This window comes from Oryza brachyantha, chromosome 5, assembly GCF_000231095.2.
Source record: "Oryza brachyantha chromosome 5, ObraRS2, whole genome shotgun sequence".
In the NCBI taxonomy this organism is placed as follows: Eukaryota; Viridiplantae; Streptophyta; class Magnoliopsida; order Poales; family Poaceae; genus Oryza; species Oryza brachyantha.
In genome coordinates, this window is record NC_023167.2 from 16,783,730 (window position 1) to 16,799,598 (window position 15,869).

Genomic DNA, 15,869 nt, shown 5'->3' on the forward strand with positions numbered 1-15,869 from the left:
TTCTTTCCTTGTTGGAACCCACATAGGATCTGTTGAATATAAAGAGTAAAGTATATGAAACATGTCTACAAAAGAGAACCTTTTGAAAACTTTCTTGATTACACATTCAAAAATTCTTCAGTTTATACATGTTCAAAAACTTGGGCATCGTTGCAAAGCCAGACCTACGTAAAGCAGTTTACTCTGAGATGTGTTTTCACCATTTCTGATGCACAGGGACTTTTGACAAACAGGGAGGCTAAAAGTAATGATAAAACTAACTATTCTGGTTAGAATATTAGGGGGTGATGATCAAAGTTGACGGCAAATTAGAACAACGTGACTGAAATTGGGGCCAACTATCGTAAGTTAAAACTAAAGAAATAATCATTTATTAAAAAATGGGTGTTAAAGTACATACAGCCATAGCCAAACATATATACAAACTAATATATCAATCATGCATAACAGGCTGGGCGTCCAATCATAAATCTGGATTTTAACGGCCAAGCTGATATTACCAGGATTAGCCATCGTGACTAATGAGAAGCTATAGGCTGCTGAGGGAATTTACAGATAGGTGGATGGTCGTGGCTGTACATGAATACCCCTTAAACCCCCTCAATGCCTCTTGGCCAGTGTCTTCCTGAGACCCCTTAAGATCTTGGAAAACCATATCATATTCATCACGAACAGTACGGCAGGTGCGACAGAAACCAGAAGATAACCAAAGGTGTCCATCTGCTTAACCTGTATGTGAAAAAGTATAAAGTCAGAACTATGTGTTTGATAGCCCTCACGTACATTGAATCCAGAAGAATCACCATGTACCTGATCATAATGTAAAAAGATCTGATAAAACAAGTACATGAACAGAATTATCCTCGCAATCTGCATGAAGGGATTTCTTTAATTGTTAGCAGAACAAGATACTTGAAGTTCCAAAATATGTAAAAATCCACAATATTGATTTACCAACAGATTTCGAGTGTTCAAATAAGTTTAGTCACATCTGCAGCTGCAACTTTGGTAGTTTCATCTTAAAACTCCCGTAATTAGGAAGGGTCATTTTCCTTTAGAACAATTCATTACCACTCTAGTTTATCCATAGGGCAAGATAAATGATAAACATCTCATTTGGTAGCAAACACATGCCAATATTATCCTCACTCAAAAACAACCATTTGTTTAAACATATATACAAATCCGAACTAGCAAGAGAACTGCTTCCAAGGCTAGCAGAAATTCCAAATCATAAGATTTAAATAAAACAATACTACAATTGAAAAGCTCAGATGTAATTAGAGATCAATGCTTCAGAAAATATCATGCACACATCGCAGAATTTCCATCAAACTAAAGTTAGTGCAGAACAACACTAGTTTGGAATGTTATTCTTACCAGCCAAGTAACAAACATTGCAACTCCATTAACAACATATCTTTTGGATCTTTTCATTCCAGCAACATCAAGGAACCTTGATAACACAAAGAGCAAGAATAGCCGTTCAGATGGACCGATGGATTGAAGATATCGAAACAAAATTTTGTGCAAAGTATTTGTATACTCAGTTACCATCTTAGGTTGATTCCAGGTGTAGTAGTCTCAGATATGAGACTCATGTATGTGTATAACTGTCCTTCCCCAGAAAGCATAGCATACGTTACAGCAGTAAGTGACAGTATGTGGTGGATAATCTGACAAAAGACAACCAACGGTAATTTCGTGATGACTAATGACAAATAGTGCAGTTTGAAGGAGTCAAGTGGAGAGCAGTCATGTTAGTCAGGCAAGATGGAAAAGGGGAAAGAAAGATGAAAATTGTTTACTTACATACTCCACTCCACCAAGTGAAGGGTAAAGCCATAGTATCATGGCAAGGTCCGTAATGAAATACCCAACAGAGACCTAACAAACATGAGCTCGTATGAGGAAGGGGAAGATAGAGATGCCAAATATGAGATTAAACTAATAAATTACTAAGTATGATGAATTTTCACAGGTCACAAGACTAAGTAATTGCATATGTATACCCCTAGAGTGAAATTGGAGAGGCTTGAACTTCTAAATGTTACTGGCCCATCCTGCTGGTCAGAGAATAACCCCGAGAAGAAAACTAAGTATGTCGACATAAGTGTAATGAATATTGCATGGACGGTGGACATGCCCCTATTAACAAAGGGTCAGAAGATGTATCATCAGAATTCAGAAGCTTATATAATAAGAGATGGACAATGAAATTTGGTAATTAAGTTGGTAAATCACGCTCACCTGTTATTCCATTCAATCTTTTGCATCTTTGTGAGAGAAGCATAACCTTTGAAGTAGAATGAACTGATAAAGCGTGTGAAATCAAACGCCTGAGCTAGCAAAGCAACACAATAGTCAAGATGCCATTACACGGATCATGAAAGAAAATGTTGGAAAATTATGCTACATAACTATGTGCCATCATCGTTGATCATGATTTCAAAGGAACAAATAAAACCAGTGCATGAAAAAGCAGGGTTATATTCCAATGCAGAAGAGCAATAATTTTGTACTGAAGTTGAGGCTGTGCGCAAAACTCAAACGGTGGAACTATCAAATATAATGTAGGAGTTGGCATTTCTCTTTGAGTATACACATGCACAATTATGAACATGTTATTGCACAGTTACACAGTAGACTAATGATTAACATAAAAGCGAGAGTGAGGAGTGACAGTACCAACTTGCACATCAGAATTCCGCCAAGCACAGAGGCGTATGGAACATACGAATCTGCTAGCAGGTAGTCCTTAACAAGCAGTTCTGCTTTGTACTGATAGGCTTTAGCAGCCATCAATGGCAGATCCATAATCAAATGTTGTTAACTCAACCTACTGAGGAAGACGAAATGAGAGATATATAAGTGCTTGAATAATAGGTGGACAATATGCAGGCATAAATAATCAGAGGTTAATGAGAATGTCACAATATTTATGGTGTTATTGTACCGTTGTCAGTTATCTTCAATGATGTACATTCAGTACCAGTTTGAAGACTTAATCAAAACAAAAGGAGATCATTGTTCAATCAAATTCCACATATAAGCAAGCAGTGTAAAATGAGAGAATTTCGTCGGTAGGTAGCTATTTATCATCATTGGTAAAAAAAACATCAACAACAGGATGCACAGCTCAAGGCCTAAATGGTCCCTGTGTCGTTTAGCGTTCTATCAAATTTTACATGCAAAAGACAAATCAGTTGCATATAACGGACAATCCATTTCTAGTAATCCCACAACAAAAAATGCGCAATCCACCTCTCCATATACATAAAAAAAAACAGCATAAAATTTCCGAAGCAATTTTTTCTCCTTTACGCTTGTACTGGGGCAGCATCCACCAAATACAAACAAAGCATCGACACGATCCCTCCCGTCCAATCCCACAACCAAAGTCCACCCCGGACATCGCCACAACCCCCCACCACCAGCAGCTCCCACCCTCCCACCCTGTACACAAACCGGATTAAGAACAAAAAATCCGCATGATCGGCGGGCAACCCGAGCGGCGGCGGAAGCCGGTGGGGGCAACGCGAGGGAGGAGGAGGAGGAAGGGGGACGCACCACCTGCTGCGCGTGTCGCGGGTTGCCGACGAGGCGACGAGGAGGAGGAGGGAGGAGGAGGAGGAGGAGAGGAAGCAAGCGGATTGGATTGGATGGCCGCCGATTGTTCCGTTCTCCACGGTTTCGTCGGAAGCGCGGAGGATGCGGCAAAGGTGGAAGCTACTCGAACAAGGGAAAGGAAACGGAATAATTAAACCGATGGCGTAATAATCTACTCCTCCCTCCGTTATTATTCTGTAATTTAAAAATAGTAAAAAAAATAGATAGATACCGTCTCCCTTCTAGAATTTCAGATTGTGTAACAGACTGAAAATAGAAGACTTGATGCTGAATGATGCGATAACATGATTAACATGATAAATAATAGTGCAAATTGTGCTACGATATTTATATTTGGGTATAAGATTTAAATTTTAGAAATTTTGTTATCTATATTTAACCATTTGTTTTATTAAAAATTAACATATGTTATAATCTTTTAATATGGGTGAATTTATTACTAAATATATTTTAATTATAAATTATACTTTTAAATCTGTTCACAATATTATATTTTTAAATATGTTCACAATATTTTTAAATAATAACGATGATCAAATGCGTGTCAAAAGATCAACGTCATTCCTATTAAAATATGATGAATATATTATAATTAGATATATAAAATTATTTACAGGAAGGCATACTTAATGCGCAAGCAACTTATCATACCGTACCTGGTACGAGTGCTATTAATAGTTTTGATTTGTTTGTTTAGTTTAAACTACACGTGAACTTTATTCTCACGCATTAATAAGATAAGCATAATTTTTATCGAGGAAATAATAAGATATTTTATGGGCCTTTCCGCCTTTGTAGATTCCGGTTTATGATCGAACTAGTTGTCTATTCTTTCCTTGCTAGAAAGGAAACTACAGCATAGGTAGTTGTACTTGTGCTTGATTGGGTAGCAAAGTTACACTTTATCAAACGACATATTTTGACATTTCTTATGGCTGGCTGAAAAAGATAGAATTCAAGCAATTCACAATTTGAAAAAAAGAGGTTGAGATGGCTCAAAGTTATGTTACCTTTGTAACCAGGTGTAAGATACCAATCATATTATGTTTGAATGTCCTATAGCGGTGTTCGCTTGGTGTGCTTGTAGAGATGCCTTAGGTTGGAATTTTATCCCCAGAAATTTTGAACATTTTAATTGGAGAGTTTTGGGGGGGGGGGGGGTCTGATAAAAAAATAGAATTATAGTGATGTTATTAGCAGCAGTTAGCTGGAGCTTGTGGATGACAAGAAATGATATGATTTTTAGGAAAAAACTGGTTTTCTCTCCTGTAACAATTATTTTTCGCATTATCTCACTTCTCAAGAACTAGGAACTAGAAGTCGCTTTTGAAGATACAAGAAAGGGAAGCCCAGGAGGTGGTAATTCAGGAATTGCAGAAGATAGCTAATCAGATGGTCCGAGCAACGGGATGGGTGTTGGTTAAAATTAAATTTAAGTTTGCTGTTCTGTTTTGTTTGTTATTGTAATAAGCAGTAAGAGTTGTGCTAGTGGTTGCTGTGTGTTGGGGTAGCAGTTGCGCGCCCATGTTTATCTCCCAAATGTTTGCAATTTTGAAGTGTAAGCTGGTAATCCCAGCAACAATTTCTATGCTTTCAGTAAAAGCAGGGCTCATATGAGCCTTTTTGTCTAAAAAAACATATTTTGACATTTTGTAAATAAAAAATAATTTATGAACAAAAAATTATATATGTTTTTTAGCAATCTAAAAGTTTATGCTAAAAAATAAACTACGATAAAAAAGCTCAAAAATCAACTCGAAAATAAGATCGTAAATTGAAAATTTAGCTTATAAATATAATCCAAAGTAGAAAAAAGGTTGAGAGTAAATTTTGGAGAAGCTGGCGTGTTATTACGAAGATCAATGCTTTTGTAATCTTTTGGTTTTACTACTCTAAGAAGTTTAACATATGAGATTTCTAAAATAAAATTGGCAAACTGGCCCTACTAATATCTCTATGATTGTATCGGGCCTACTATTTATTCATATTGGTTGGACCCAAATTTATGGGAAAAATTAATTATTTGCCATGATGATTTGATAACTCTTCCAATGCTGTCTTAATTTTATTATTCTACAATTTTGAATGGAGAGAGATGACTTCTTAACTAGTTATCACATATATTTTATGACCGAGGCAATATTTATCCCGTTTACCTATATACATGATATGATGTATCAATATGGTATGCTAGCATGGACCAAAGTCAACTCCTTCCCCGGACCTTCATCTTCCACACTAGTGGTGACGCTCAAATCAATCCACCACAAGCTGTCAGGAATGAACCTCATTTGTATGTGAGTCTATTGAGCTCGAGACAACATTACCGACATTGACCAACATCTCTGCACAAACATAACCGCTATATTTTTGTTGACTGAAAGATGAATCCTCCTAAATATACCAAGGGCCACCACCACCATGGTAAATCCAGTGCAAAGGTGGATAAGGGTTGGTACTGTTGCATAGAATTCACTAAAACCACAACCGTCGGTGAGTAGCGAGGCAGAGGTGGCAGCCTCTAGCACAGTAGGAGATGGCAACATGATACGGCACGTGAATCCTGATCCGTATTGTCATCAGAGACCATCATTCATCCTATATCCATACTGGTTTCCACAAAGGGATAAATAAAAATAGAGGGACTACAGCACGGGATACCGTGCACACGGGACAGATTAGTGAAAACTCAGAAACACGATGGAGCACGTGGCACCGATGGCTCATTGTCCATCAGTTAGCACATCTAAATTAATTATTCATTAACTGTTCCATCTGAACGTAACCCTGTTTTGTAGCTTCCATAAAAATAAAGAGGAAGTGTTGATTTGTGGGGGCATCATAGGAAAGACAAATAATCAGGAAAATTACCTGGGAATAGTTATCTATTTTTATTGGTACTTTTGTAAGAGCAAAACTAAGAACGCCGTTTCGAGAGTTGACAAATCTAGCTATGGCAAAGAGTTAAATTTCAGAATTTTGCGTGGGCTATGTGGTAGCCCAATAATACCATCTTACAGCCCATACGCAAATAGCGTTCAAGATGGGGCCCACACATTTGGCCCGCCCAACGCTTCCCGCTCTCCGCGTATACACGACTCCCCCCCCACCCCCCCCCCCCCCCCCCCCCCCCCGGCTCCCTGCGCGCGGCGTCGCCCCCCTCACGCGGCGGCGGCGATCTTCTCTCTCTCCGTTCGTAGAACTTCGTACTCGATCTGGATCTGCTTCCCGTCCCAGCTTCTCGATGTCGTCGCGGCCATGGATAGGATCGTTCTTGAGATCGGGCAAGGTTGTAAAGTCAGAGCCTCCCTCGTGCACCATCGCTGCCCCGCCCCTGCTGCATTTACTTTGCAGTCACGGAAGGTTTCTGAAACCCTGACAGCCTCAACAACCTTCTCGTAATCTCGCTCGCTCGCTCGATCGATCGATCGTTTCCCCTCTTTTCCCTTTTACTACTGCTTTTTCACCTTTCTCCATGGAGACGACTTCCTACTGTCTTTGCGACTACTTTCTGTTTCTGAATTCTGAATCGATTAATCAACGCAGATACAGGGTTCGTGGTCGACGTCGTCATCGCATTGCTCCCAGCTGTGTTCAGGTGTAGAGTAGTAGTAGACCTTTTCCTGGAGTGCAGGCGGTGATCAATTGACTCAGCACCGACAACGCCAGGTGTGAGCCTCCTAGAACGCCTTCTGAATATTTTGTTAGCTCCTAAACATTTCTGTTAGGGCGTTCGCGATTTTTTTACATCAGATGTTTAACCAGATATCGGAAGATAATTTCGACGACTAATTAAAAAAACTAATTATATAGGGTTTCAGAAAACTATTTAACGATTTTTTAAACATCAGTAATCCATTGTTAGCTCACGTGAGTTACTGTAGCAGTTATGGTTAATTATGAATTAATTAGGCTAAAAATCTTTTGTCTCGCAAATTCCTTTCAAACTGTACAATTAGTTATTATTTTAACTATATTCTATACATGTGTATAAAGATTCGATACGATGGGTGAAAGCCGAAAATTTTTGAACTAAACAGGGCCTTAACTTCTGACCTCCGCTTTCATTGTTTGCTCACGGTAATGCAAGTATGAGATGGTAGACCACAGCTAACGATAGTTACTTAGATTAATATGACATTTGACGAGGCTTTTTCTTTCAGGTATAGTCAAACCGCCAGCTTAGCTTCTCAAGAAGGCTGCAAAGTTGCGAAATTTTAGGGCCTAATTGGTTGCTAATCCCGTCGCGGAAATTAGTCATATTGTTGTGCAGCTAATTGGGTGCCTGCCAAGCAAGCATGATCCGGGGAATCTGTCTCAAAGACGTGCGACTAAAATAGTCAGATTAGGTGGTTGTGATTAGCTTCTCCCATGTTCAGAGGTAAACATGCCATCAACCAAGTACGACAGTTTTCAACTGTTGTGGTTGCCAATTTTTTTTCGTTTGCTAACTGCTCCAGCGAAGACTGTCGTTTGACAATGGCAACATTTTACTATACTGACAATGCCATGATAGTTTTTTTTTCCTATTGCAGATTACTCACTCGTATTCAGATAAATTACATGCTTTCAGTAAGTTTAACACAAACGTGCAGAAATATAAATGTTTGGTTAAAGTTTGTATAGTAGTTTAACTGCGTGGATAACTTTTTTTTAAAAAAGTAGAGAGTACTGATGCTCAAACAGAGTAACATGGTACATCCAACTAACATGATGCTGTCTATTTTTCTAGACTAGATAGTTAGCATGTATAATTGCATCTACTGTAACTATACACGAGAATTTTATTGGGCCTGATGACAACCAGTGCTACGTTTTTTTCCTGTTCTTGGGACAATAATTCAGAAGTTGGAACCGACGGAAGTTTCTGCTGAGAATCTCTCGTTTGACAGTGGCATGCTATACTAATTCCCCCTCTCGAGAAATTTCACGCTGCTGAGGCTACTATAATCATCGAGATCCCAAAACTCTTCAGAGTTCAAGGTGCCAACAGGAAAATTTTTCTTGGTCTTTTCCCACCGACGGTTCACCTTTAAGTATCGACTTGATTAACTAGCTCCATATTGCCACATTTCTCTTCCTGGGAAAGAGATGTGCAAATAAGCACAACTGGTTAGTCGCTACAATCCAAGGTGCAAAACGTTTTCATAATTCCCATTGGATCAGGCATTTCAGTAGCCAAAATGATCTGCCGACAAACAGCAAACTACTTCTTCTCCCAGGTTCTCCATCTGACAAGATTTCTTTCTAATTGTAGTTTGAACTGAGCTTAACATCAAGAAGTTTTTTTACCATGGGAAAGTCAATGCAAGTCACGCTGCTCGAGACCAGCTTAGGCTGTGTTCAGTTTACGAAAATTTTTGCCGCCTGAAAATCACGGGACAAATCTTTTGAGTCTAATTAATTCGTCATTAGTATATGTTGGTTACTGTAGCATTTTATGGCTAATCATTTACTAATTAGGCTAAAAGATCCATCTCACGATTTTCCCCATGACTATATAATTAGTTTTGATATTAATGTATATTTAATGATTCATTTAGATATCGAAATATTCAATTTGATGTTTTTGAGAAAAGTTTTTGGGAACTAAACATGGCCTAAGAATAAGTTCAATAGTATAGTCAACTACTAGCTCCAATTCATCTATAGCCAATCTAATAGCCAATGCATACAATAGTTAGCTACAAAACATTAATACATGTTCCTACATGTCATACACATATTTTGTCTTGGAACCCGTGTGCAGCTGGCTACAAATTAGTAGCTCACCTCTCTTCTCTCTCCTTTGCTTATAGCTGACTTATAGCATACTATTATACATGCTCTAAACAAATTGCCGAGGAAGCTGCACTGACTGCATATGTCTAGTGTCAGTCGAAAATGGAACCAAGAACCTGCAGATGGAATGATTCCTCCTCCATCCCTCACTCCCATGGAGCAAGCAAGAATAAAAACGATGGAAGCTGCGGCCTGGTGTGTACAGTACACGAAGCAGTGTGTCCCTATGCCTAGTTAATACTGCTAGTAGCTATCGCCAAGCTGGCCATGGGAGCAAGCAAGCAAGGCACCCACATTTAAACGTGGAGCACATCCACGGCGGCGTGGTTGGCGATTGACACTGTGCTGATGGGCTCATGCACGTTTGGGATCTTTTAGCCCCAGATGGGGCTGCCCATGGCTTGTCTCCAATAATAACCCCCTCTCAATTTAAGCTCCTCCTTTGGTGTGCAAGATATGATGCTGTCCTGTGACTTGGAAGAAAAAAAAATGTAATCTTGTTTTAGGTGTTCGTGTGAAAATTATGGCTAGAAATTAAAGTGGAATTTGGATTGAGGTGGTTTGATGCAAAAGGGAGTAAAGGGAGTTTTAGCATGCCGCTGATGATGATGATGTTCATTAATCCTAGTTATTGGTCTCACAGATGACAGGCTAGCTTATCTGATGATCTGATGCTTTCTTTGGTAGTGGATACTAATCTTGTCCCGGGATGCTCAGATTCTTTCGATCTGGAGTACGGAGTAGTTGTTAAGTGATCCTCTTGCTAGTTCTCATGGACAATTTTGTTGGTAGAAACCAAACCCCTTGTTTGTCTCCATTTGAGCCCAGTTGAGCTAAGCATCGCAGATCTGTAATCTTGATTTGATTCTCTTCTTTGCCTTCTCTCGTCACCTCTCTTCCCTTCCACGATGCGATGCCCCGTGCATCCGCGTCTGACACGATCAATTGTTTTTTAAAAAAAACTCTCGTTTAATCAGCAAATAATTAACTAGCGACCGAGTTCGTTGATGCCCATCAATGGGGGAGAGAGAGAAAAGGAGAGCGAGAAAAATTCCGGCGATTCGGCCGTTTTGACCGTCGGCGGCGGCGGCCGGAGGGATAATTCTGCGGCGACGCGGCGTGGTGGTAGTACTCGCTTAGCTGTGGCCGCCACCGACAGCGCGCCAGGGGCGCAGCCGCAACCGCACGCAACGAGAACGAGACGACGTGCGAGCCCATCCGGCGGCACGCACGAGAGCCCCAACCGACCAAACCGCGGCTCGGTTAATCTCGTCAACACGACGCGGTTTCATCGTTGTGTTCAGGAAGAAGCAGCGGCGCAGCGTCCGTGCACGCAAGCATGCATGGCATCCATCCATCCATCCACCACCAGCTCGTTTCACCGTGTTGAGTTCGCCGAGCTGAGCTGCAAAGACGGCAGCTTTTAACCGCCTCCTCGTCACTGTGGCTGTGTGTGTGGGGGAGCGAGAGCGAGCGCCAAAAGAAGGCTTTTTTATTCCGGGGGGGAGACGAGACGAGGAGGAGACTAGGAATAAATAAAGCAGGCGAGGGGAAGCTCGCTCCCGTCCGGCCTGGCCTAGACCGACGACGTGGTGAGCTGTTCTTCTGCTCGTGGCCTGCTGCATCTTCTCTGCTGCCGCGGTGGCCGGGCTATTAAGGTTGAGGTTCTTGATGAGTAGGTGAGGCCGGAGGAGGAGAAGGAGGAGGAGGAGGAGGAGAGGTTGGTTTGGTTGGTTGGTTGGGTTGAGTGGAGGGAGGTGTTGAGGTGGTGCGAGGTTGTGTGGGGGCAATGGCGCCGTCGTGGTGGGGGAGGAGCGGCGGTGGAGTCGGCAATGGGGGTGGCACGCCGGTGGTGGTGAAGATGGAGAACCCGAACTGGTCCATCTCCGAGGTGGAGGCGGCGGAGGTGGCGCCGGGGTCGCCGGCGGGGGCGGGCAAGGCCGGGCGCGGCAAGAACGCGCGCCAGATCACGTGGGTGCTGCTGCTCAAGGCGCACCGCGCCGCGGGGCGGTTGACGGGCGCGGCGTCGGCGGCGCTCGCCGTCGCCTCCGCCGCGCGGCGGAGGGTGGCGGCGGGGCGGACGGACTCCGACGCCGCGCCGGGGGAGAACACGGCGCTGCGCACGCGCTTCTACGGCTGCATCCGGGTGTTCCTCGTGCTGGCCCTGCTGCTGCTCGCCGTCGAGGTCGCCGCCTACCTCCAGGGCTGGCACCTCGAGGAGGTGACGTCGCTCCTCGCCGTGGACGGCCTCTTCGCCGCCTCCTACGCCGGCTGGATGCGCTTCCGCCTAGAGTACCTCGCGCCGCCGCTGCAGTTCTTGACCAACGCGTGCGTCGTGCTCTTCTTGATCCAGAGCATCGACCGCCTCGTCCTCTGCCTCGGCTGCTTCTGGATCAGGTTCAAGGGCATCAAGCCCGTGCCGCAGGCCGCCGGCAAGCCGGACGTCGAGGCTGCCACCGACGACTACCCAATGGTGCTCGTCCAGATTCCCATGTGCAACGAGAGAGAGGTAAGCTCAAAGTAAAACCCCAATCATTTGCTCCATTGCCTCTTGCTTCTGTCGGGAGAATGCTCTCTAAGTTGGAATTTTCAGATTGACTGTTCATTCTCTTGCTACATCCGTATCTTCCTGGATCAAAAGATTCGTTTTTTTAGCTGCAATTGGGGTTTGGAGCTATGATCCTAGTTCTCTCGTGCACGAATTGAGCTGGAGGATTCTGCTGTTTGGGGATTTGGGTTTTGTGTAGACAGCATTGGATTGGTTTGGATCTTTTGACCTGTGTTCCTCTTTGACCCGTGCATGTGCCGCATTAACAACAAGTTCGATGGCTTCTGAAGTTTTTAGTGGTTGTAAATTTGTAATCTTGCTTGCTCACTACACTACCACTCCGTATAACAAGAACAGAATTTGGTGTTTTTAAGGTTGAATTTTGCCGTTGGGTGTCGTACCTTTCAAGCATACTTATTGTCCCAACTATATGTCTGGATGTTGTCGTCAACGAGATTACAAGTTAACTGAGCATCAAACTGGCAGAATAGCGTACTCCTTTTAAGATTAGAGTGAACTTGTCTGCTACTACGCGCAGTTTGGAAATCTGACGGTCAATTATTTAGGAGGCTAGGCCAATTTAATTAACTCCTTTCATCTGGATGTTTGCAGGTGTACCAGCAATCTATTGGGGCAGTTTGCAACCTGGACTATCCAAAGTCAAACTTCTTGGTTCAGGTGTTGGACGATTCTGATGATGCTACCACTTCTGCACTGATCAAGGAGGAGGTGGAGAAATGGCAGCGGGAGGGTGTGCGCATCATATACCGGCACCGGGTGATCCGGGATGGCTACAAGGCTGGAAACCTTAAATCAGCCATGAACTGCAGTTACGTGAAGGATTATGAGTTTGTTGTCATATTTGATGCTGATTTCCAACCTCAAGCCGATTTCCTGAAGCGAACCATACCACATTTCAAGGTTTGACCGACTGAACAATCCTGGCTGTCGTACCATATGACTAGCTGTATTTTCTGACATCTTGAATGCTGAATTTCCAGGGAAAGGACGATGTAGGGTTGGTTCAGGCAAGATGGTCTTTTGTAAACAAGGATGAGAACTTGTTGACTAGACTACAGAATGTAAATTTGTGTTTCCACTTTGAGGTGGAGCAGCAGGTGAATGGGGCATTCCTCAACTTCTTTGGATTTAATGGGACTGCTGGAGTTTGGAGAATTAAGGCGCTTGAGGATTCTGGTGGCTGGATGGAGAGAACAACAGTGGAGGATATGGATATTGCAGTCCGAGCACATCTTAAGGGATGGAAGTTTCTCTTCCTGAATGATGTTGAGGTACAATCAATAGTTTCATCGTGGCCTAAGCAGAATCTGCATTGTGTAAAGGTTAAAGACTCATAATTTAATTCATGTGACTTCCCTTGCAGTGTCAATGTGAGTTGCCAGAATCATATGAAGCGTACAGAAAACAGCAACACAGGTGGCACTCAGGTCCCATGCAGTTGTTTAGACTCTGCTTTGTGGACATTATAAAATCTAAGGTACGATGCTTTCTTTTTCTCTGTAGGCACCGTGAAAGCTAAAATTTCTAGCAATGCATGTAGCTATAACATTCGGTAAATGTAGTTTCTTTCCCAAAGTCCCTTTCCCAATATGTTATGGCCTTATGGGTTTAATGAGATAACTTACAATATGAGGTAGTTGTTGAGAAGCATCTACCAGAGAACCCTTTTTACATTTATGGGCAAACTTTATGCATATTATCTTATATTGAAGTACAATATAAGAAGATTGAACAAGATGCTGAGTTGCTAACCACTCATGCAAGTTACCAATATCCATAAAAATTCCATGTCGGTTCACTTGATTGAAATCATTAAACAACCTATTACAATCTTATTCAAGACATGTAATAAAGTTTTTTTTATCCCTTCTTTGTTTTTGAGTTTGACCTATTAGCCTGCAGTTTATATACACTGTTTCATTGGATAATTAGCCTAATATTGCTGGCTACTTTCTACTGCAGATTGGGTTCTGGAAGAAGTGCAACCTCATATTCCTTTTCTTCCTCCTCCGCAAGCTCATCCTACCCTTCTATTCATTCACACTTTTCTGTGTCATTCTTCCCATGACAATGTTCGTTCCTGAAGCTGAGCTTCCTGCATGGGTTGTATGCTACATTCCAGCTACAATGTCCATCCTGAACATCCTCCCAGCCCCGAAATCTTTTCCATTCATTGTCCCATACCTTCTTTTCGAGAACACTATGTCCGTAACCAAGTTCAATGCCATGATTTCTGGTTTGTTCCAGCTCGGGAGTGCCTATGAGTGGGTTGTCACCAAGAAATCAGGTCGTTCTTCAGAGGGTGATCTCCTTGGGCTAGTTGAGAAACACTCTAAGCAGCAAAGAGTAGGATCTGCTCCCAATCTTGACGCACTAACAAAGGAGGAGTCAAATCCTAAAAAGGACTCCAAGAAGAAGAAGCACAATAGGATCTACAGAAAGGAACTGGCACTTTCTTTCCTCCTGTTAACAGCAGCAGCTCGCAGTTTGTTATCTGCGCAGGGTATCCATTTCTACTTCCTTCTGTTCCAAGGGGTTTCATTCTTGGTTGTTGGTCTGGACCTAATTGGTGAGCAAGTGGAGTGACAGAAAATGAAGAGTTTAATGGGTTCTTTTTTGTTTGAAAGAAAACACTTTGCAAGCATCAAAGGGCTCTTTGTAAAGGGAAGAGATGCAATGTTCGATGCTTACACGTGGAAGCTTTGATCCCTATTCTAGGGGTTGAGATTCATCACATATACTGAACTGTGGAGGTGTAGATAGATATAGTTTGGATTAAGCCTGTGAGATGCTTTTATTCTTTCAGGCAATTCTTTTGTAAGAATCTTTTGTGCCTAGGTGGGTTCTTCTCTCTTAACAAACTTTACCTTCAAATGAAGATGATACATGTTTCTACCATGTACTTTGATCAATTACCTTGAGTATCCATATACATGTCAGACTGTCCTTTTCATCCAGTATATAGAATTGATCACTTGTTCAGAACATCCATCATCTTGTGTGTCCTTCTGTCTTTTTTTGTGAATGGTGTTTAGTATGTTCTCAAAAAACTTTTACCTTGCTCACAAATGGAGCCCCTCATTAAGGGGTCTTGCTCCATGCTGTCTTTGGGTTTGTCATGTGCATTGGCTGGGCCAGGTTGTTTTGATTTCTGTTACTATCATTGAAAAGGACAAGTACGCCCAAGTGTGCTCCTTCAATTGCAACAGTCCATGTGGAGGCAAATAGGAAATACCAGTGACCTCTTATCTTGTTTGGCATGTTGCCTGATGGTGCATGTTCTCCTAACCTTCCAACTGGTGTTTTGACATCAGAAGCCAATTACTATAGTTCTGTTGGACTGCAATGCACACACTCTTGTATTATCTTCATCCTTCTAGCCTCTTACCTACCATCTTCTTCAGAATATTCTTAGAGAACTCTTCAGTTTAATCAGTGATTCTTCTCCATCTTCTGCTGATCCAAAGTAGAAAAACCAGACAACTTTCACTCACTATGTATCAGGATTCAGGAGCCAGCAAGCATTGAAAAGCACTTTTGTTTCCTGGAGACGTGATAGGAAAAATGCTATGAAAATGCTCGCCGGTGGCGAGCGTAGACAGGGCACATGGCTCCGATTCTCGCGAGGAAAGGGACTCCACCGCTCTCCGAGATCCAGGACATAATCAGACCACACTTTCCCTTCCCCGGGTGCCGAGTTCTCCTCGAAAGCATGTCGCCGTGACACCGACGTGCCATCGGCCCGTTACAAAACTTACAATCCTCTTGTTTTTTCATACGCTATCACCGGCCGCGATCTCGTACTGGCAACTGGGGAGAAGAAGAAGAAGTCTTTCGACCTGAAAGCAACGGGTGCCCCCATGTGATCGGGCATCGGCGTCGGCCTCGT

At 42.5% G+C, this 15,869-nt stretch overlaps 2 protein-coding genes across 2 annotated transcripts; one reads left to right on the plus strand and one right to left on the minus strand.

Moving 5' to 3' along the window:
* Window positions 1–355: 355 nt before the first annotated feature.
* Window positions 356–3,739, minus strand: LOC102702097 (TLC domain-containing protein 4-like). The gene is made up of 9 exons (XM_006654571.3): window positions 3,571–3,739; window positions 2,689–2,842; window positions 2,251–2,339; window positions 2,013–2,148; window positions 1,813–1,887; window positions 1,555–1,676; window positions 1,381–1,456; window positions 811–870; window positions 356–729 (listed from the first exon to the last, which is right to left on the minus strand). The coding sequence occupies exons 2-9, from the start codon at window positions 2,815–2,817 to the stop codon at window positions 601–603; spliced, it is 816 nt and encodes a 271-aa protein (XP_006654634.1). The 5' UTR covers window positions 2,818–2,842; window positions 3,571–3,739; the 3' UTR covers window positions 356–600.
* A 7,070-nt stretch (window positions 3,740–10,809) lies between these two features.
* On the plus strand, window positions 10,810–14,965 carry LOC102720433 (probable xyloglucan glycosyltransferase 7). The gene is made up of 5 exons (XM_040524318.1): window positions 10,810–11,920; window positions 12,572–12,880; window positions 12,961–13,251; window positions 13,344–13,457; window positions 13,943–14,965. Exons 1-5 carry the CDS (start codon window positions 11,201–11,203, stop codon window positions 14,564–14,566), a joined length of 2,058 nt encoding a protein of 685 aa, XP_040380252.1. The 5' UTR covers window positions 10,810–11,200; the 3' UTR covers window positions 14,567–14,965.
* The last annotated feature ends 904 nt before the right edge of the window (window positions 14,966–15,869 follow it).